Source organism: Sander lucioperca, chromosome 9 (genome assembly GCF_008315115.2).
Source record: "Sander lucioperca isolate FBNREF2018 chromosome 9, SLUC_FBN_1.2, whole genome shotgun sequence".
Lineage (NCBI taxonomy): Eukaryota > Metazoa > Chordata > Actinopteri > Perciformes > Percidae > Sander > Sander lucioperca.
Genome location: NC_050181.1, coordinates 13,174,002 through 13,195,605, shown reverse-complemented (window position 1 = coordinate 13,195,605; position 21,604 = coordinate 13,174,002). Strand labels below are relative to the sequence as shown.

The window sequence follows — 21,604 nt, the reverse complement described above, 5'->3', positions numbered from 1 at the left end:
GGAACAAGTCTCCTTTTTTGGATTGCATGCTTTGTTTGTCTATGCAAACATATTTTAATCTTGCATCAGCATGTCAATGTGTGTGTATTGGAAATTGCAAAGTGTTGTTTTCTCTTTTTTGTGTATTTTGCTTTCATGCGTTTGCTCCTCTATGTTTTGTTCTGCTTTGTTTTGGCTACTGTACATGTAATGAATGCACTTGAGAGCAACACTGCGTATTCACTGCAAGTGTTTTTGTGTTGTGGTCTTGTTTACGAGCTGTTAAGAGAGAGGGGAGGGGGAGTGGGGTGCAGTGGTTGCCGGGGGAAGAGGAGGTTGTATCTAATGAGGTCACACCCTGCCAACCCGGTGACTCCTCCCACTCAGTGAGATCATAGCAATTGTCTGAGTGTGCCCACCCACTCAACCCCCCCACCCCCCCACCCCCCCACCCCCCTTCACCCTCTGACAGAGAGAGCTCTCCGTGGTGCTGAAAGCAGAAAAACACGTTCAGGCTCCAGTTACAGTGCGGCTGCAAAGGGACGGCGGGCGAGACACATGAGACAAAAACAAAAAACGACTAACTGGAGAAAGAGACTAGGGTACGAGTGCCAATGAAGATGAGTTGCACACAGCAAGAGAAATAGGAGTGTAGGAAAAGGAAGGAGAGAGAGAGGGTGATGACGCTCTAGTAGAAGGTGGCTACAGTAGGCAGTGGGCGTGTTCTTGTTGTTGTGATCTATAGTTGGGAAGCCCGGTGTCATCTGCCTAAGCACAGACCAACTGTACAGACCTGTGCGGACGAGTAGGGCAGAGAGAGCCAGCAGGGAATGCCATACCAGGAAACACACACCACTCTGCTTTACCTCGGTCTCAACCTTCAGGGCACTGTGGACGAGGATTCCTTTCACCTGTGAGACATTTTGTGCATCCGGACATATTAAAGCAGAAGGAGAGACAATCTGGGAAAGAAGCTTTAGAAAGATTGTGAGTGACTGGTCTGCAACTGCAAGGGGAGTTTGATGTGAGTGTTTGAGAGTGCCAGTGTGTATTTGTGTCATGCTTGCAGTTGCGGGTGCGGTCTGTTGCTACGCTGCGTCTTCCTTCTGTCTCTAGCATGTGCAGATGTGTGGAGCAGTGAAGCTGGCACCTGGCTAGGAGTTTGGCACCATCTGGACTAGAGGGGGGGTGGGGGGTGGGGTGCGGGGGGTATCTCCCTTTTCTGCCCAGGGGAGGGAGCATTGGGCTGGGCACCCAATGGCCCAGCTCCCCTCTAGCACCAACCTTATCCTGGGTCACAGGGAATCCTTCTAGCTAGTCAATCAGTTGGACCATACAATGGATGGAAGTCTATGTGGATTTAAGTGGAATAGTGCATGGTTGCTCCAGCATAGGTCAGAGTTCGCTAGCGTGCACTGGACTCACCAGGGGAAGACAGAAGACACGTTGGAACACAAACTAGCAGGGACACAGCCTCATTGTAAGTATGCATCATAACACTTTCTTTTTACAGAGCAACCCATAAACCCATAAAGATATAGGCCAGCAATTGTTCATGCATGAACAAAGGCTTGTCTCCCTACTCATATCCACATAAAAATTCCAATAGCCAAAAAATGCCAAGTGTTGCACCTGTGTGTGCCTGGGTTTACAGGTTATCCTTTACTTGGTCCGCTGTGCTGTGTGTGTGTGTGTGTGTGTGTGTGTGTGTGTGTGTGCGCGCATGAGTGCCCACGCATGTTGTCACCTGACTATTGGCTTTGCAATCTTTTTGACATTGTGTCTCTAGAATATCCATGCTGCCCTTCTCCTATGACATGGTTGCCTGGAAACAGAAACGGTGTGCCACTTTCATTTAAGCAAAGTGCACCTCTGTGTTCCAACTGTTGCAGCCCATGTCAACTGGGGCAAAGGAAGAGAGAGACGGGTGAGATGCATTAAAGGCATAAAGTGAAGGGGAAAGAGTGAGAGAAAAGTGGAGAGGAAAATCAAGCTTTGTTGAGAAAAAATGGTTTGCTCGATTGACAGGTTTTTATAGAGATTAGCAAATAAGAATAGCATTTTACATCGATGGGTTATAGGAGGACAATCCAATGTGAAAGGCTTGGCTGGTAAAAACAGTGTGATAAACAAGCTGATTCTAGTGCAGAGTGCGGCTGCAGGCTCATAGGGATTAGGCAGGCAGGCTTAATTCAGCTTTGAACTATGCCTTCCTATTGCTGCACCCTTAACACATCGACCTGGTGCTCCTCGTTTCTCTTCAGAAACCAAGATTGATTTCATTTGTACAGCTTCAGATCTCTGGCTGTGCCTGTGCACCAGTGATACGACTGGGAAAAATCTCTACACCGCTTGACACCAGGATTCGGTGCCCTAGTTTGAACTCTGCTACAAGATGGTGATTCCATCTGTTCTGTTGGCTCTTATCAGTCCTCTACTCCTGCCCTTATGAACCTATGCTAAGGAGTGTTGAGAATGCTGTAGGGAGTAGAAGATAAACCATCGGATTTAGGCATCATGCTGGATTTATTGATAGATGGACACAAGTTAGAGGGATGCTGAGGATGACCAGACAATGGCCAGTCTCTCAGTTAGCCCTGCAATCTCCATCTGGCAACCCCCCCCCCGGTGTTGCCCTTTCCTCCCTACACACAAACATACATACAGCTATCAAAAGCTCCCTCCCCCTCCCCACACACACTCACACTCAGTGCTTCTTTCACACGTAAACAAGCATGAGTCTTAGGCTGATCGGAAAACATTGACCTACATAAAAGCATGCGTCTTCTTCCCTTCCACCACTGGCCTCTCCAAATTCACATTTGGCTGTTGCACATCGCATATACTATACTGCATGCAGTTGCACGGGTTTTCAAGCAAATGCATAATGTACATGCATGCTGAATCCCATCATTAGCAGCTCCATGCTGTGTTTGCATCTTAAGTGGTTGCAAACACACACAAGGTTTTAAAATTATTCACATTTAGAAGGAGTGAATCACAGTGTGATTGCACCAATGTGGATGTTTCATTGAGTAGGCTTTTCCTCCCAGAAACATCCACACTCTCTTTTATGACAGCTGCTGTCAGTAATAGTCTTTATGCAGAATCAAAAGGCAGCAAGGAACAACTCAAGAGGAGAGTAATTTTAGATCTGAAACATAAGATTGATGATGATATCCGCATATGCATGCGTCACAGTCTAGTAAGAGTGGTCCATTTAATCTGTGTGGTTGGTCCCAGGAGTACTATATTTTCACATCTGCGCCCAGCACATATTGCAACTGCAGAAGATGAAAGCCCTTTTTCAGTTTCATTCAAACACTCACTTGGTTACAGCCAATAATTTCAGCCAGAAAATGTGCAAATACAACTGAGAAAATAAACAGCCGCTACTGATCCACAGCCAATAAGAAAACTGAAACTATATTTGTAGCTAGATAGTGAGTCCCTTGGCTGATTGCATATTTACATGAGCATGTGAGCTTTTGTGTGTGTGTGTGTGTGTGTGTGTGTGTGTGTGAACAATAGAGAAAGATGTTGCAAACCTATGAAGGTAAATATGGTGCAAAAAGGGAGAGCTTGTAGAATACAATGTGAGAACTTGCAGAACAAAAAATCTGAACTTGTATGTTAAAATTTGCACTTGTAAAAATTTAATTTGCACTTGTAAAAATAAAATTTGCACTTGTAAAAAATATTCACACACGTGATCTGAATTTGAAGTCATACAAAGAAAAAAAACATGAGAGCTTGTAAAAAAAATCTGAACTTGTAAGTTGAAATTTGCACTTGTAGAAAATGTTCACACACCTGTATTCTGAATGTGAAGTTACAGAAAAAATATTCACAAATGTGTAGATTGATATTTACATGAACACAATGACAGCTGCAAACTTATAATGCAACATTTACTCGTATACTTTTTTTTTTATTCTGGTTCATTTTCCATCACAACCACAACTCAGTGATTACAACCTCTCGAATCTGTCACTGCAACTTCACATATGTGCTCTCTCGCATCACAAAGTGGCGAATCTGCGCACCTCGACTTTCACAACACTCTTGACGATACATTTGGTGCAAAACTAATTTGTACCTGTGGACTTAGGCTGTGGAGCTCTGAGCTAACAGAACGGGAAACGCCTTCTTATATACAGTCTATGGGAAAATCAGGGTTTCTATCGCCAGATGAGGGACAACTCTGTCCGGCTTATTTATGTAGCATGGAAACTTGGTGGAATAGCATGCTAGCGTTAGCTAACTAGCAGCCAGCCCGCTTCTAAATAAATACCTTTTAATTGTCTAAACATTTTTAACAGTCAAACTAAAACACTGGCGGTGAGCTCCACGGCCTGCAGCCGCAGACGGACCGTCATCAGTGGGGATCGACCAGCGTAGCAACACTGCTTTTGCCAGAAAGATCACATGTGTGTGAATATTTTTTACAAGTGCAAATTTTATTTTTACAAGTGCAAATAAAATTTTTACAAGTGCAAATTTTAACATACAAGTTCAGATTTTTTGTTCTGCAAGTTCTCACATTGTATTCTACAAGCTCTCCCTTTTTGCACCATATTTACCTTCATACAAACCTCCAGGGAAAACATTTACTCTTGCGGACACATGATGCAAGTCTATGAACCTTTCATAGGACATGAACTCCACAGCAACAGTCAGGAACATTAAAAACAACACCAGCATCACATAAACTCAATTGTGTGACTTTATTACAATGCTGATGCAATCTTGCTTTGTCGGTTTTTATCTCATCAAGGCTGACCTTGTAAAAGGAGGGTTGAGATGAGAATGATTACTGACATAACAGCATGCTTGTTTTGCATTCAGACCGTACTCGTATATGATGCCCTGGTAGTTCATATTACTAGTAGTATTTTGTGTATCTATCTTGTTAAGGCAACCAATTATCACTAACATTTTCTATATGTCTTCATCAGAATGCTGTGGAAACACTTGAAGAATGATGAGCTCCAAAGAGGAGGAAACTCTCTGTTTTTTCCAGTACGTTGAGGAGAATGGGCTGAGAGCCTACAACGGCCTGGTAGCTCAGAACTTAGACCACGCCAGGAATGAGAGAAATAGGACATTTCTGCAGGAGAAAAACGACAAGAAGAGAAAACAGGAGGAAGCCATAAGGAGGTAGGAAGACAACCAACACATAAACAGCTTCACAAAAGGAAAAACAGACTCATTGACAAAGGTTTTGCACAGAGATATCGTTATATACTGTACAGTGTAGCTGCGGCTCATTCTTCTCTGTAAATGCAAGGATGTCACTGGGTTCACTTCAGAAAGAGGTTGTAGGAAATTAGGACAAGTGGCCAGAGGGTCCCTGTGGCAATAGCAGGTTGCTATATTTTGGGGGTTGCCAGTGTGGACTGGTGCACCCCGTGATCTATAGAGGATAATTAATGTTTCACTTTTAGACATATTTGGGACTTGTCCTTGGATGGAGGTTGCTACTTCTCCATGGAGAGCGTTCAGAATTAGGAAGGACCAGGGTGGGCTGTGACAAAAAAGTGTGTTAGGATAAGAATACAACATGCTGTTGTGATTTAAGTATACCTATATGTATATATATATATATATTCTTGTTGGAAGAAAATGTATCATTGTCAAGATGTTGTTGTAATGTGCCGCTGCACCCTGTTTCACATGTTGTGATGAGCAAGCAGTTCCTGCTGTGCCACTGTGCGCAGCAACACCGCTGTGTGGCATCCCGAAACTTGAGCGAATAAGAGGCACACACTCACAACGTGATTAGCACCTGGATATGGCGTGCTTGTGTTGTGGGTTAGACTTGGAGCACTGAGTCACCGAGTCATTGGGATAATAACGGGACATTGTGGTTTAGACTGTGTTTGTGCGAAGACATGGACATCTGTCTTACTTTGCCCCCCCCCCCCAAAAAAACTGAGAGCAGTATAAAATGACACCAAGAACCACTCTGTTGACTAATGTTTGGATTTTCTTTTTACATTTTCCAGTCTTTAGCAATGATTTGAGCTTTATGAACATAAGTCAAAATTCTACTTCGGTGGTTGTTTCTGTGCTCCATCACTTTTCCTTAAGTTTCAGGATTGATAACTCATCATAAAAGGTACAGTATATATTTTTTAAAGTCAAGAAACAAAAGTATTAAGATTATTCATTTTAAATTACAATGATGCAGTCCTTTTCATAATGAAGTACTGTATACTGTACTCATAAGTAGCATTACCATTTGCTGTGTGATTTTTAAAGAGCACATAAATCAAGTGGATGCACCTTTAACAAAGCACCCATAATCTAGTAGAGAAACACTTGTTTTCCACTTTGTGATCAAACAATTAATCCAATGAGGATCAGTTTGAAGTGGAAATTTTAATGGGAAATGCTGTCCAATGTTTTCATGGTTTTTATAAATCATCTCTGTCCGGTCAGTCTGGCTCGCACTGTACAAAGTATTTGAGCAGCTGTTGGGACTTTTAGCTGTGCGTCAGATGATTACATTGATGTAGGTTTGAGGGATGTGCATTTATATGTGACCAGATGTACTTCTTCTTAACTGATTTATTCAGGAACATTTTAAACCCTGTCACTTTTCGGTCAAAGGATTCAAAAAAGCTGTTTCTATGCTGCCACTGTGATTATCCGTAGACAGTGCATTTTACAGTATACTTACTGTATATCACTTGCATGATCAAAGCAAACTGAGAGTTCAACTTTTTACATCAGGCATCAGAAAGACAGCTATGGTAGAGTTAAAAAAAACACTAAAAAATCTATCTTGGACTTTCTTTTATCACTTGCCAGCAAAATGTCCCTGCTTCCAACGTTATTAGGAATCTGACAGAGGCCTGTAAAGTAACTTGCTGAATGGGACAGGGCGATGCCTGAGGAAAGTGGCATCTACTGTCCTGCTATCCTTCTACTCTCTCTCAGCTGTTGCCAAAGCTAAAATATTAATACACAGTCACTGGAGAAAGTGTCTAAAAAATAACTGGATTTTTCATGAGGTCTAAAAGTAGGTCAATGAGACGACCCATTTTTACATTAACTGACTGAGAGTGACAGAGAGTGTGTGAGGATCCATGTGCATGCTTGCATGTGCATGTGTGCAAGCACGTGCTTGCGTACATGTGCATGCATGGACATGAACAACAGGAAAATAGAATATATTGGTGTGTGAGAAAGGTGGGAAAGAACAAATGGCAATGTGATTGTGTGTGGGTGAAAGAGCTTGTTAGAGCAAATGTGTTTAAGAGTGTGTGTGTGTGTGTTGGGGGGGGGACCTGTTAGAGAGAGATTAAGTGTGAGCTTAGTTGCAGGAGATGTGTTCTGCCTGGTGACAGCTGGAAGAGCCATGGGCCAATCAGATCAGCACGTTAGGTTTAAATGAGGCGGGCCTTCCTGCCGGCTTCTATCTCACTGGGTTGGTTTTATTGTATTTCATCAGAAGAAGTTACACACACACACACACACACACACACTCACACACACACACACACACACACACACACACACACACACACACACAGATGCCCACAAATTTACTTAAACGTGCAAGTATATTCATAAACACACATGCACTCCCCACACACACACACACACACACACACACACACACACACACACACACACACACACACACACACACACACACACACACACACACACAAAAACCACACACCCATTTACTTATATTTACATATGCTTACAAATTCCAAACGACTACTTTCTCCTTCTTTACCCTTTTACACATGCACACATTCACAGATAGACATTGTTTCTTTCAATCTTTTTTCCCCTCAGGATCTCCTTTAGTGTTTTGTTTGTTTCTGTGATATTGTTTTTTCTGTCGCATGGTGTCACTGAGAGAACCAGAGCTGCAACTCCAACTGGTCCAAGAGCACCTGTTGTCTGTCCTCCAGCCAATCACTGGGCAAATATCCTATAAATAATCCAGTCACCACAACTTCAGTCACACTCAACACACACACACACACACACACACACACACACACACACACACACACACACACACACACACACACACACACACACACACACGCATACAACCCACAGGTGTGCATGCACACAGTCACAGCAGATACACACTCAAAATATGAGAGGGAGAGATAGTTCACACCTGTGGCTGAATGCAATGTAATATTTTCTAATTGTTTTTTCACAGACATTTAGCCCAACATGGATGCAACTTTTTTTTTTATGTGTGTAGGTATGTACAGATGTGTGCCTATGTTTGTATGCACGCATACTGTATGTGTACACATACTGTATGTGTATACAGTATGTGTCTGCACACCACCATACTAGCCTACTTTATTTTCTTTTTTCTTTTTTTTTTTTCAAATTTAAGTTAACTCCTGCACTCCTGCAATTAAGTATAAAAAACAAAAACATGGATGCTTATACAGAATCTGCATTTATAACCACTAAACATGTGATTTGATTTCTTTCAAAATTACACTTGCAATGTGGCTCTACAGGTTGCAGCAGGCCCCTTTGTCTTGTATCACAACTGTCATCTTTAAACAAAATGTGATGTGGTTATGGTATACAGTACACATGATGTGCACGTGCGCTTTATTATTTATGTGCAGCGGTAGCTGGTTTTGTGTCTGGTTTCTATGGGTACCCTGTTGCTAGGCACAGTTAAATCCCTGACCAATGAAGCCACCCCACCAAGCACCGTCTGTTCAGCAGCTGGCTAGGACGGAGTCAGAGTCAGCAAAGTCACACACTGAGGGGTCACAAACACACACACATACATACACTCCCACATGCATGCACACACTCACACAAGATAGAAAGATTTGTAAAGCCACACATGCAAATGTACTGTATCTTGTTTCATGCCATTTGTTTAAACATTTATATATCTGACATTAGGCTTAATTGTGACTCTCTGATATGAGAATAAACAGCAGAGATCAAGTGTGTGTAGATTGCATACTTATCATGTATTTTGTACAAACCATTTCACCTGAACAAAGTCAGATCTTGAGCTCATTTACTGTGCAACACACGCACACGCACACGCACACACACACACACACACACACACACACACACACACACACACACACACACACACACAGACACACACACACACACACACAGACACACATACACACACAGCCCTCCTTTCCCCCATTACAGCACTCAGACATCATTAACGCTCCATTCAGGCCAATCAACCGTTATGACGGGGTCCAATAGGGATTGATTGTTTACAGGCGGGGAGACTTCCATGGTTTCATTATGGTGTCTGGTTGTGTGAGCAGCATCGGTCATATCCTGGGTTAAACTCAAATCAATGCTTTGCCCTGAAAGAGACCCTGTTTTCAGTGGCACTTACATGCCTGTTATTGTTAACTTAGCGCTCTCATCATTTGAGTTCACTTGCACAGAATGAAATGCACATACACACACACACACACACACGCACACACACACACACACACACACACACACACACACACACACACACACACACACACACACACACACACACACACACACACACACACACGCATATGCTCACACAAATTCAAATTGAGACATGCCATGAGGACTCTGCCAGGGTATGCTATGCATTATTTTTGCTGTCTCCTGACAAGAACAGCTTCCAGGGGATGACATGGGAAATTTGGTCAAGATTTTTGTCTCTTTCTTCCAGCCGCACTAATGTAAACTAATATGATACTTAGTATCATACTTACTTGAATGTTTTTTTTTTATTATTCATATTTACAAATATATATTTCTGTTCTTTATCTGTCCTCTCTACCCTCTCTCTCTCTTTCTCTTCCTTGCTTTCTGATTTAGGACAGGTGAGGACATTGCAACTGAAGGCAAGCACTTACGTATGGGCTCCATTACCATGCCGGACCCCCAGGAACGCATGCCCATGCCCCACCCGCATGCCCTCGCCTGCGGGCAAGGCTTCTCCGTACGCTCCCAGTCCCTCCACTCTGTCGGCGGTGGGAATAGTGGGGGTGGAGGAGAGGAGGAAGTAGGAAGCCCGACCTCTAGGAAGCAGCCCCCACCCAAGCCCAGGAGGGACCCGGCCACCAAGCTGAGCATGTCGTCGGAGGCGGTGGACCACAGTCCCACGTCCACCTGCCGTGGGGAGAGATGTGATGGTAAGTGGTGGTGGCGTTTCACACTGAACTGCTGCACTATATTTAGCTGCTCTCTGCAGTGCCCTCTTCAACACTGTTTCTCCTACAATTACATGACATCTAGCTATTCGCTGCATATTCTAAGTACCATTGTGGCAAATTGATGTAAAAAAGAGCTATAAGGACAATGGAGATAAACCATAATTACACATTTGGGGTGCAGTAGACAACAATAAAAAATGTAAAAACCTGCTGTTCAATAAACTGCATATGAAGGAATGTTTAAAAAAGTCTGACAAGATTTGTGCAGCACTACACTGACTAGTCTGGGCACAGTTTGCGTATTGTGTTAGAAAAGATAGTATTTTTGAATGACAGAGGACCAATGTATACATATTGCAGAATAATTAAGTACACAGGCTAGAGCAATCGTGGATGCCGAAATCTATGTTGGAAGATTATGCATAAGTTGTAACTTTTCACTGTGCTCTTTTACTTTCTGTTACTGTCAGGTAAACACATATACAGGTTGTTTACATATTATCCCTTGCCCCACAGATAAATTATAATAATAAAGTATAAGGTTCAGAATCGTATACTAACATGTTGAGCCGGGAGTGAAAGTATCATAATGTGATGCATATGAATAACTGGTACATTTTTCGGATTGTTTCAAACCTCTGGGCTTTGGACAATAAAGCCCTGTATATAGTCCTGATATCATTACTGTAATATAGTAACACTTTCTGTGTATTAAGTTGAAGCTCCAGTAACTTCACCCTAGAATTTGGTGCTGGCGATGGAAGGTTATTTGTCACACAGTCAGTTGTAAAAGCTGTTCTCAGTGCACATAAAGAAGTTCCATAACCTGATTTAAAACTGACTGAATTATTTCTACAAGGCTAATTACCAAATTCGGCCAAACAATTTTCCTTCCAGTTAAAATTGACAAGGCCAACATTTAGAGATGCCTTGATCAAGATCCAGTAGAAGCACCCTGCAGCAATTTCGCTCAGTTTTCTGAAGCAAAATAAACAAACACAATATGCCTGTTTGGTCATGTATGAAAAAGAGGGCATAATTATAGTACATCAACTCAGTGTAAGAAAGGCTTTCATTCATTAAAATGAATTGAGCAAAAGTAATGTTTTGCTCAACAAGCCACCGATATAATCATTGCTGTAGCAAATGCACACAGCTTAACAGTTTCATTTGTAACAGTTCATGCGCTGAGCACAATGAAAAACTTAACAAGCATAGACAAATGAAACTGACATTTAAAGTATAATGATAGTCTTTGTAGCTGGTGTCTGTGAGAGCAAAACGATTTAGAGGTTGCAGGAGGCTTTGACTCTATTTCATTTTGGATTCTTCGTTGCCGACGTGATGTTTGGGGAGTCGCCCAGCCTGGCTCAGATTGGTGGGGATCTCTCTGTATGTGCACACAGATCTTCCTGGGCACCACGGCAACCATCCCACAGAAACAAGACCCCCTGCAGCCCAGCCAATCACAGAATCACTGAGCAGCTCGAGCCAATGGGGCTCTAGAGATGCTGAAGTCTGAGGCTTCGGAGCCAATCAGAGTGAAAGTGTGGGGGTGTCCCTGGCTGAGGGGATGGTTGCGTGCTCTGTAGCTGGCGCTGTAGCGGGAAGGGGAGGAGCTTGTCAGAGTAGAATTCATTCAGGAGGAGCGATTGACCTAGATTTGTTTTCCCCAGGAGGAGAGGGAGGGGGAGGGGGTTTGCGGGTAAACACAGCCGCTGCAGGGGGAGGGGGAGAAGAGGGAGCAATAGAGAGAGGAGAATGGAAGGGACAGGGAGTAAGATATGTTTGGAGGGACAGATTCATCATCAGTGCTGAAACAGATCTCAAGATCAACCGTGCAAACCTGTTAGTGTAACAACGCATTTGGTAAATCAAAAGAGGACTAGTTACACCACTGTATGCACACACTCCCAAAGTAAGGGAGAGAGGGTGAAGAAGAATGAGTATTTTGTCAGTCCAATTAAACACACCAGGAACACATCTGGGTAGAACCAAATCATCTATTAACACCTAAATAATGGTAATGAGGAGAAACTGGAACCAAAGGCTGTGTTTCATCCTTAGTTCAAATTAGCATCATCAACAACATCAACCCATTAAATTTGTGTTTTGCCTACTGGATTTTCTTGCCTTCGTTCATTGCTTTCTCTCTAGTTGCGTTTTCAATTTAAATAAAATACTCGAATCTATCTAGCTATAAATACCTTTCACACTCAACATATTCTGCAAAGCCGTGAATGCTCTGAATGTGTAGGCATGTGCAGTGCGTGTATGTAAGGGTGGTAGTGAGTCACACAGTTACGGGAAGTATGGGTGTGTCTGGGCCATCTGGCATCTGAATTATTAAAGGTGTAAAATCTGCAGTTTTAGGGTTTCAAACATGGTCCTTGTTTTAACTACACTTCTCTCCCCCTGCCTATCAGAGAAAGGAGCACTCCTATCCAAACATTTCAGTGTGTGACCTAGAAATACACTGTGAGCAACTCAGTAGTAAAGAGCAATGTCTACTGTGAGTAGACTAGCATTAGGACCACACTGTGCAGTAGTATCTGGTCAACGTGAACACTGTACCATAGCCTCACTGCACCACATCTAAAGAGATTCATACTGCAATACTACGTCACCACTATCAAAAAGAAGTTCCACAGTGTGTGTGACCCAGATACTATATTCACATACTGCTCAACTGCTGTATATTTGACCCAGAAACATGCATACTGTATGCCTCAACTGTTCCCACATATCTGACTCTGAAGATATTGCTCTCAGCTATACACGCTGACCTACATCTGACCCACAAAACTGCAGTACTGTAGGCTTTATATTAATGATAATGATTCACTTACTGATTAATGATAAATGATTCAATATTGCGTAGTGTATGATAGCTGTGCAGAAAGCAGCAACAGAAGAGTAATGGGACAACATTGTTTTGCCATGTCTCATGCCACACAAAAAAAGAAAAAAAAAAAATATATATATATATATATATATATATATATATATTATAATGAATAAACCAGAAAACAAATAATATGTATTTATATTTATATATACTGTATATTATATCTGTGTTAAGACGTTCTCTCTCTCATCTTTAGCAGCTCAAGGATGCAGTGAGGACTGCAGGAGGGTGCCACCACCCAAACCTAAGAGGAACCCCAACACACAACTGAGTGTTTCCTTCGATGAGTCCTACATCAAGAGCCACGGAGGCAGCGGGGTTTGCCCCTCCAGACCCATCCACTACGTCAGCTCCCCCTGCGAACGCAACCCCTCGCCCCCACAGAGTGATGAGAGCCCTACAGACGACTGTGAAGATGAACCTGTCTACATAGAGATGGGCGGGATTGATGTCGGAGCACGAGAACCCCTGAAGAGTGAGGATGAGGAGCCAGGAGAGTCTGTGTATGAGGAGATGAAGTACCCAGCTCTGGATGATATGGAGTACCGCACTGACCCTGTGGGATGCCGCTCGGCGTGCCCCACGCCGGCACCCTATGACCCTGAACCTCTCAGTCGCTGCTCCACACCTCGAAACATTCCCCTTTGTGACATTCCTGCACCTTTTCCCAATTTACTCACCCATCGGCCTCCGCTGCTGGTGTTCCCACCGGCGCCGGCCCAGTGCTCGCCTAACTCAGACGAGTCTCCCCTAACCCCTCTAGAAGTAGCCAAATTGCCCATGCTGGAGAACCAATCCTACAGCAAATCTCCAACATCCTCCACCGAGCCACCCTCCTCTGCACACATCCGCAGGGAGCTCACTGCCACCCCAACCCTCACCGTCTCTGGCCGCTCCTCTGCGCCTCCTCTACCCTGTACCCTCTACAAATCCTCCTCCTCATCCTCCTATCAGCGCAGCCACTCTGCTTGCCCATCGCCAGTCAGCATGGGCCGCTGTCTCACCCCTCTCAGCCTCATGCGTACACCTCCCTTTGAAGCTCCAATGCCATTCCCTGGGGGTCTGCCACGGAGCGCCTCTGCCACCCCTCACGGCAAAGGCTCGCCACCTCAAGACGGTGTGAGTCGACTCCATGGCTCTATGCAGAATGTGTCAACAGGGCGTTCACGGACACCCACCAGCCCACTTGACGAACTAACTAACCTGTTCACAACTGGCAGGAACATGCTGAAGAAAAATGCCAGTGGCAGGAAGTCTAAAGAGCCTGGAGAAAGTGAGTCATTTTACACATTTGTTTCCTCATTTTGGAATGTAGTGAAGCAAAGGGCACGAACAAATGTGCTCATATATATTTATGTCTCTTTGATTCCGGAAGAGTGTAGACAGTTTATAACTGCATCTCCTTTTACAAATCTAACCCTGTGTGTATGTATCCTCACTTAGCAAGAGAGACTGGCTTAGTTAAGAGATACTGTATAATGAGAAAGCAACCCTACCAACACTAGAAAGGAGCTGCAAAGTCTCAGAATAACAAACAGGAGAGCAGGAGTAACATCCCAGAGTGTTTATGGACAACATGGGCGGTGTCATTGGCAAAATGCTTTCGCTGCAGTAAACTCTGGAGCAAATACAAATCAGTAGTCTTCAGTTCCCTAATCAGTGATGGAGTTTTGGGGTTCACACAAGTTCAATCCTGCTAAATTAGGAGGCTGTGCAGAGAATGCACCACTTTTACATTACCATGCATGATGTTTGTGGCGCTCCCTGCAACCATCCATTTGTTTAATCTAGGCCCAGCGAGCCAAGTGTGATACAGATGGTATGATTTAATCTGAGGGGATTTGAGCCTAAAGCGTACAGCAGGTCCCTCAAACCTACTCATGGCATTAGGCCATCAGGCAGCATTACTTTTAAATATGTAAACATCATGCTTAAATACAGATAGCCATGCCACACTCAAGACTCTGCCAAAATGAATGCAATTGTGAAGGCAAACATTATTTGCTCATTATGATCTAAGTGCACAATATGCTTAAAGTTTACATAAAAGATGTAAAAAAAACTCTAAATAGCGTGTGCTTACATTATCATATAGCGTCATATGGCGAGTCTGGTGCCAACAGCATTATCAGTCAGTCACAAATGACCATTCTCTTTCTCATGCAAAATGCAACCATTATTTTTTTGTTAAAAAAGCCATGTTAAACTTGAATATTTTGAAATCTAATGTAAACGTTAAAGACGTTAAACCAATCTAAATTAGCAAAAGTGTGTTTCAAAAATGCATGAAGTTCATGTAGAGTCTGTCATGCATTATTTGAAAAGGGTCAGTAATAAATTAATATAGAACATCTAATGATTTTGATTGAAGTTTGACATGACATTTTACCCAACAGATGACATAGAACTGAGCTCTACAATGTGAAAGAATTTAAAAAATTGATCTAAAACTCTTATTCAAAAACAGAAATTTATTCAAGCACATTTTGTACATCAATCATAAAAGAACTACAAAAAGTCCACACATCCATCCTTACTCAATGCTCTTAGCAACTACAACATAGCAACAGAGGAAGGAGGAGAAATCCCTGTTTCTTATTTGCAGATTTGCTCCCCATGGGTAATGCAGCCAATCACAGCTCAGGGCATGCCGGTGTACAACCGAGCAATGAGCTCCTGATGGGGATAGCTATGGCTCTGAACTCAAATCTGCACCTGATCAGAGGGTTTCAGATCATGTTTTCTGTCCAATCAGCACATACTCTACCCATGATGGAGCCAATCAGGTAGTTGTGGCAGCTGTGCAGATGGTGATAGTGGAAGCAGAGACGATTTATGATTTCTTGCCATTTTGAGTCGATGATAAACACATCTTTCGGTTGGTGTATAGATGTGCCAATTTGTGCACATTTGCTGTTTATTCCTGAGATTTCTATGCAATGTCTTGGATATATCTGTTGAGTTACTGGCTTACATTAATTGATGGTTGGATTGTCAAGAGGTGCATTTATGTGCCAGGAAGTGTCAGTGATGTCTTACCAATAAGCCCTTTGACAGTATTTTGTTCTCTAGCCCCATATAGTGTTTGCATATGCGTTCTGTACATCAAGGGTTGGCTGTCCTGCTGACAGGTCTTTAAAAAAAATAAATAAAAAGGCCAACATCTGTGTACAAGCTCCACATAAAGACTCACAGGCTGTGTGTGTTGCTCTGTGACAGGCTACTAGCACACACAGTGTAATGAGCACACAAACCTGACAAAATGAACAGAGGTTGATTTTTTTTCTCTCTCCCTTTCTGAGGCGTTAGAGGCAGCAACAACTAGTGTGACCCAGTTACCAACGGGTTACTCGCCACACTCCCTCTCATACACATGCACGCACGCACACACACACACACACACACACACACACACACACACACACACACACACGCACACATTAAAAAGCCAATGTATGACACATAACATGACAAGGGATGGCCGTGATAAGGGACGTTTGTGCATGGTACTGTATGTCAAAGCCCATATAGAAACCATATAGAGGCACAGCCTCTACAGCCTACATGGAAATCAATCATGCACATATATATTTTTTATCTATGCAGTGATGATGTAAAATGTCTTTATAGAGCCTTTAATCAGTGACATACATACAGTTTATTATTAGCCTGTTTCTAAGCGCACAGACTGGAATATTATGTTTATGCTAAAGAAGAGTCAGAGTGCCCAATGTAGTTGTGAATGAAGAAATTGGAAAGTTAAACACAGAGACATCCGAAGGCAGTGTTTCAGAATATGTTTTGTATTGGTAACTATGGTTTTGACGGTACTGTCATGTGTATTAGAGAGATTTTAGGGTGAAAGAAAAGTACAGTGAAAACATACAATATTATTTAACTAAAATAAAGTGATTTGAATTGATTGACTGAACTAAAACAACAGATAATGATTGTGTGTATTATTATATACCATGATGAACACAATTCTAATGCCTGTTAGCCCACATATTGACTCATCTAACTCCAGTCGTTGACTGCAGCTGCCTCAGTGAGTAGTGAGTGACACCTAGAGGATATATGATGGTAGTGGACAAACTTGAAGCAGAAAAACAGCATTCATTCTTTCTGTGTGTTTATATGCTATTGACAATTTATAGTTAAACCATTCATTTTGAATAATGTCAATGCATTATTCACAGCAGAATAAGATTTGATGTTAAAATCATTTTAAGTGTTTGTCTTCTAAATTATTTTTCCTGTTCTTTTACAGCTGAGTCCAAAAGCAAGTCTCACAGCGAGTCCAAGCGTGAGGGCAAGGAGCGCCACAGTCACAGCAAGGAGTCCAAGCGAGACTCCAAGGATCGCCACAGCAAAGAGTCTTCTCACAGGAGAGACAGAGACAAAGACAAAGACAGAGACAGAGACAAAAACAAAGACAGAGACAGAGACAAAAACAAAGACAGAGACAGAGACAGAGACAGAGACAAAGACAGAGACAAAGACAAAGACAAAGACAGAGACAAAGACAAAGACAAAGACAAAGACAGAGACAAAGACAGAGATAAAGAAAGAGGGAGCAGCAATGTAGAGCCACTTCCCCACAGACGCAACAGTAAAGACCGTACTTATAGCGGTGCAGATGCACCAGCTGTTCGCAGGGATAGCAGGGACCCCGGCTGCAGCAGTGTGGAGCCCATCCCATTGATAAGACGAGACTCCAAGGACCGAGGGCTTAGCAATGGTGACCTGATGCTAAGGAGAGACAGCAAAGACCGGGGTGGGGGACATGGAATGGAGTCTTTGTTGAGACAGGACAGCAAAGACAGACTGCTAGATCAGCCACCTGAGCTGTTACCAAGACAGGATAGCAAAGAGAGAGCCAGGAATGGTGTGGACTCAAAGCATGAAAGCAGAGACAGGCCACCTGAGCTTCTCCCCCGACAAGAGTTCAAAGACAAAGCCAGAACCGGAGCAGAATATAGGCATGATAGCAAAGACCACCGTCCTGAGGTGTTACCCCCACAGGATTTTAAAGAGAGAGCAAGGAATGACATGGAACATAGACATGAAGGTAGAATAGACCAGCCACCTGAGATCCTTCCGCGACAAGAAACGTCCAAAAGAAGCAAGGACACGGTCGGCTACAGCTCTGAATCCAAGCATGAGGAGAGAGATTGGAGCTGCCACAACGGGGGAGATCTCCCTCCTCCACCTCTGCCCAGGCAGGACAGCAAAGATCTGAGCAGAACTGGACTCGAAGTGAGACGGGATAGCAAAGACAGAAGTCTGAATGGCTCAGAGCAGCAGCATTATGCTGTCAAAAACACCAAGAGCCCTTCTGCAATGGAGTACAGGTGTGATAGTAAAGAACGAGGATACAGATCAGATGGCACGCCCAGACGAGATAAAAGAGAAAATTACAGCACGGACCAATCAAAAGCACAAGAGAGGAATGGCAGCACGGTGTCAGGGCAGCATTCATCCACAACGACACCTACTCACCACGGGAGATCATCTGGTAGCCCACCAATGACCATAGGAACAGGAAATGGTAAAGCTTAAACCCTTGAATTCGTAAAGACAATCTAGAGTTGATCATATAACCTTTGTATACTGTATGTGGCAAGAAGCACTCTTATTACATATGACCAAACGTGTCATTTCCCCTCCCTTTGTAGACCTGAAAGCAGCACCGAAGTATGGTCGCTCACATTCTATTCCAGCTAACCCCTCTCCAATGGGAACGCCACAAAGGAAAGCAGCAGAGACACATCAAAGTCAGGTATGCAGATTTGCTTCTTTACTTTGCCCTGAATACCTATTTCAGTTTCTTACTCTGAGTAATGGAATGCTGTTTTTCAATTTTCGATCATTGCTCAATTATTCATCATAAATAATTATTTAATGGCATAGAAAAATACTTAAGAGCTATGTTTTTTTTTTTTTTGAGGGGGATTGCTTTTGATTGGTCTGTGGTCTTGTGTGCAACTAACTTTAAAGTCAATCTGTATTCACATCACTTAATGCATTGACTCTGCCCCTCAGATGCCCCAGATGCCATGGATCTGTGGCGACACCACCATGCTAGAACAGATCGAGAGGAAACGCACCCTCTGCATGGAGATTCGCTCCAGACAACATCCACACCTGCAGAGATTTCTGGAGAGGCCTCCTCCTCCTCCGGACAGGAACGAGGACAGGCACCAGGAGCGGAGTCAGTGCAAGCAAGAAAGTGCATCTGTGCTGCCAGGCTGGGGGAAAAGCAACGGGGCCAAAAAGATCCGTCCTCCCCCTTACCCTACACAGAAAACCGTATTCTGGGACACGGCCATCTGACATTAACAACACACTTACACCTCCCTGCCACACAACCCCCAATTACCCTCTCCCTCTTTCCTCTGGGTTAGGCTGATTCTTCCCTGCAACATCAGGGGCGTCAGGGCAGCCAATAAGAGCACTGGGGGATGATACTCGCTGATGTCAAAGGACAATGGTGGTTACCATAGCAATATTTCTGCTCGTTCAGGTTGTCATGTTTTCTTATCATCACTGGTGATATCTGATATTTTTCTATTTCCTGTGACTGGATTCTTGTAATATAATTAGTAGAATAGATATTTGATTAATAGATATTTTCTAAATGAGAGGAGGATTAAAAGAGGCTTAAATGATGTATAGTAGATGTAGATGCAATCTAATGTTTGTTTTTATGTAATTTTTGTTGGTTATTTTACATTTGAAAGCATAATCTATCAATACTTGTACTGTAGTAGCATAATTTTCTTATGCCCAACTCTTTTTTTTCTGTGCTTGAAAGCACTAAACTGAATGGACTATTCAATTCTGTCTATATATACTTTCAATTTTCACTGTTGTATTGTAAGTTGAGGAGTTATAGTGCTTTAGATTCCAGCGCCCTCCATGCCTGGTCCAGTACAGTATGTTCTAGAATGTACAACAGTTGGTCCTAGAACATAAACAGGAAACTTTGTGTGCTTCAGTTTGTATATTACAGTAAGAAGCTGTGCAGTCACTAGTGAAAGCCTTTTGAAGCAGTTAAATCGTTTTATAGGAAAACCTGTTGGCTGGCATGTTGTAGAGAAAGTGTGAAACGCTGTTGTCTAAGATACACTATGAGGGTGGGTTGGGGAGGTAGTAAATTAGAACATACATTATTAACAATATAATTTCCAAAACCAGCCAAAGCCTGTTAAAGCGAGATAAAGGTGTGGTTGCACTTTGGACAGTTGGTTATTTGAAATGGGGTTGGTGGCCATGCACACTGCGAGCACCATGACACAGTGTAAATACTTGATGCCAACGACCCACCCGTACAATCAACACCTGAGCTTTTAGAGCATTTTCTTAATTTTACTGCAGATTATAATAGCCATATGCACTTGCTTAAGAAGAACTTTCAAGATTATGCTTATATATATTTTTTGAAAATGTTAAAGGTAGCTGTGCCATGAACGTTTTTAATTTCTTGGCAGGGAGGTAAAGCCTCAGGAGGCTGGCTGTGTGTGACACACAGTCATCTATGATTGGTTGTCTCTTGACAATGTTCCCAATTCAATTGGCTGGCAACCATTTTAGAGATCAAATTATTTAAGGACCTATAACATGGCAACAGCTCTACCCAGTCAAGCAGTCAGGGGTTGCACAATGGCCTACAAATCTTTGAGGCTTTGTAAAAAAAAAAAAAAAAAAAAGAAAGTAAAAGAAATCTGCACTACCCATCATATTCCATTACATTAAATCAGGCTGATTATGTACATGCCCCTCTCTCCCTCTACCTCAACCTCCTACTTACATCATCTAAATGGGTTTTCTTTAGCACATTAAAATGCAATGTCAACATTGCCAAAATAGTGTGGGTTTGACAAATGATATAGCCCTTAGAGTGAAAGTGCAGTACCCCCTCACTGGAATCGATGCTACAGAGGTCCCTCTGTGTTCTACGTGTACATGTGTGCCTGTGTGTGTGTGTGTGTGTGTGTGTATGTGTGTGTGTGTGTGCATGCGTGCGTGCGTGTGTGTGTGTGTGTGTATGTATGTGTGAGAGGGAGAGAGTGGTGTGCGTTTGTGTCTGTGTGCCAAGCTACACTGTATGCAAGTTGAATCTTTAAAAATGATTGTTTTAAGACATTCACTTTGCCCTATCCATGATGTTGGTGGGTGGAGGTTGGAAATGTAATAATGATGATGTACAATCTTTTTGTGTGTATAAACGTGCACTGTGAAAAGTTAGAGAGAGCACCGCACTGTCAGAGTCCTCTGTCTTATTGCACTTGAGTGTTCTCTTGTTTTGCGTAATAAAAAAGAAAAGGAAAAAACATGTTTGAGGAAAAAAGTACTGTATTCTGATTGTCACTTGGGTTCTGTTGAGAGAAACAAATAAATATGAACTTGAAACCCGCTATGGAAAACTGTATCCTGTTGAAATTATTCATTTTCTCCCATCTTGGGATTTTTGCACTTACTGTAGGTTGTTTTTCCATCTGTTGAAGCTATTGAACTCTGA

General features: G+C 42.8%; 1 protein-coding gene across 3 annotated transcripts; it reads left to right on the top strand.

The window, feature by feature from the left end:
* The first annotated feature begins 343 nt into the window (after nucleotides 1-343).
* nyap2b (neuronal tyrosine-phosphorylated phosphoinositide-3-kinase adaptor 2b) lies at nucleotides 344-21,509 on the top strand. Of its 3 annotated transcripts, none has more exons than XM_031281124.2 (7): nucleotides 344-1,459; nucleotides 4,938-5,139; nucleotides 9,835-10,151; nucleotides 13,280-14,353; nucleotides 17,351-18,631; nucleotides 18,759-18,862; nucleotides 19,126-21,509. In XM_031281124.2, the coding sequence occupies exons 2-7, from the start codon at nucleotides 4,961-4,963 to the stop codon at nucleotides 19,414-19,416; spliced, it is 3,246 nt and encodes a 1,081-aa protein (XP_031136984.2). In that variant the 5' UTR covers nucleotides 344-1,459; nucleotides 4,938-4,960; the 3' UTR covers nucleotides 19,417-21,509. The 3 variants fall into 3 exon arrangements, with proteins under 3 accessions (XP_031136984.2, XP_031136983.2, XP_035861588.1); XM_031281123.2 differs by having other exon boundaries at nucleotides 346-1,459; nucleotides 13,277-14,353; XM_036005695.1 differs by lacking the exon at nucleotides 344-1,459 and having other exon boundaries at nucleotides 9,840-10,151; nucleotides 13,277-14,353.
* The last annotated feature ends 95 nt before the right edge of the window (nucleotides 21,510-21,604 follow it).

What these genes read in the sequence shown, in the direction of transcription:
- nyap2b (XM_031281123.2), top strand. Translation starts at nt 4,961, where the DNA reads ATGATGAGCTCCAAAGAGGAGGAAACTCTCTGTTTTTTCCAGTACGTT. An exon ending in GACCATAGGAACAGGAAATG is followed by an intron (nt 18,632 to 18,758) that starts GTAAAGCTTAAA and finishes CTCCCTTTGTAG; the next exon opens with ACCTGAAAGCAGCACCGAAG. An exon ending in CAGAGACACATCAAAGTCAG is followed by an intron (nt 18,863 to 19,125) that starts GTATGCAGATTT and finishes TCTGCCCCTCAG; the next exon opens with ATGCCCCAGATGCCATGGAT.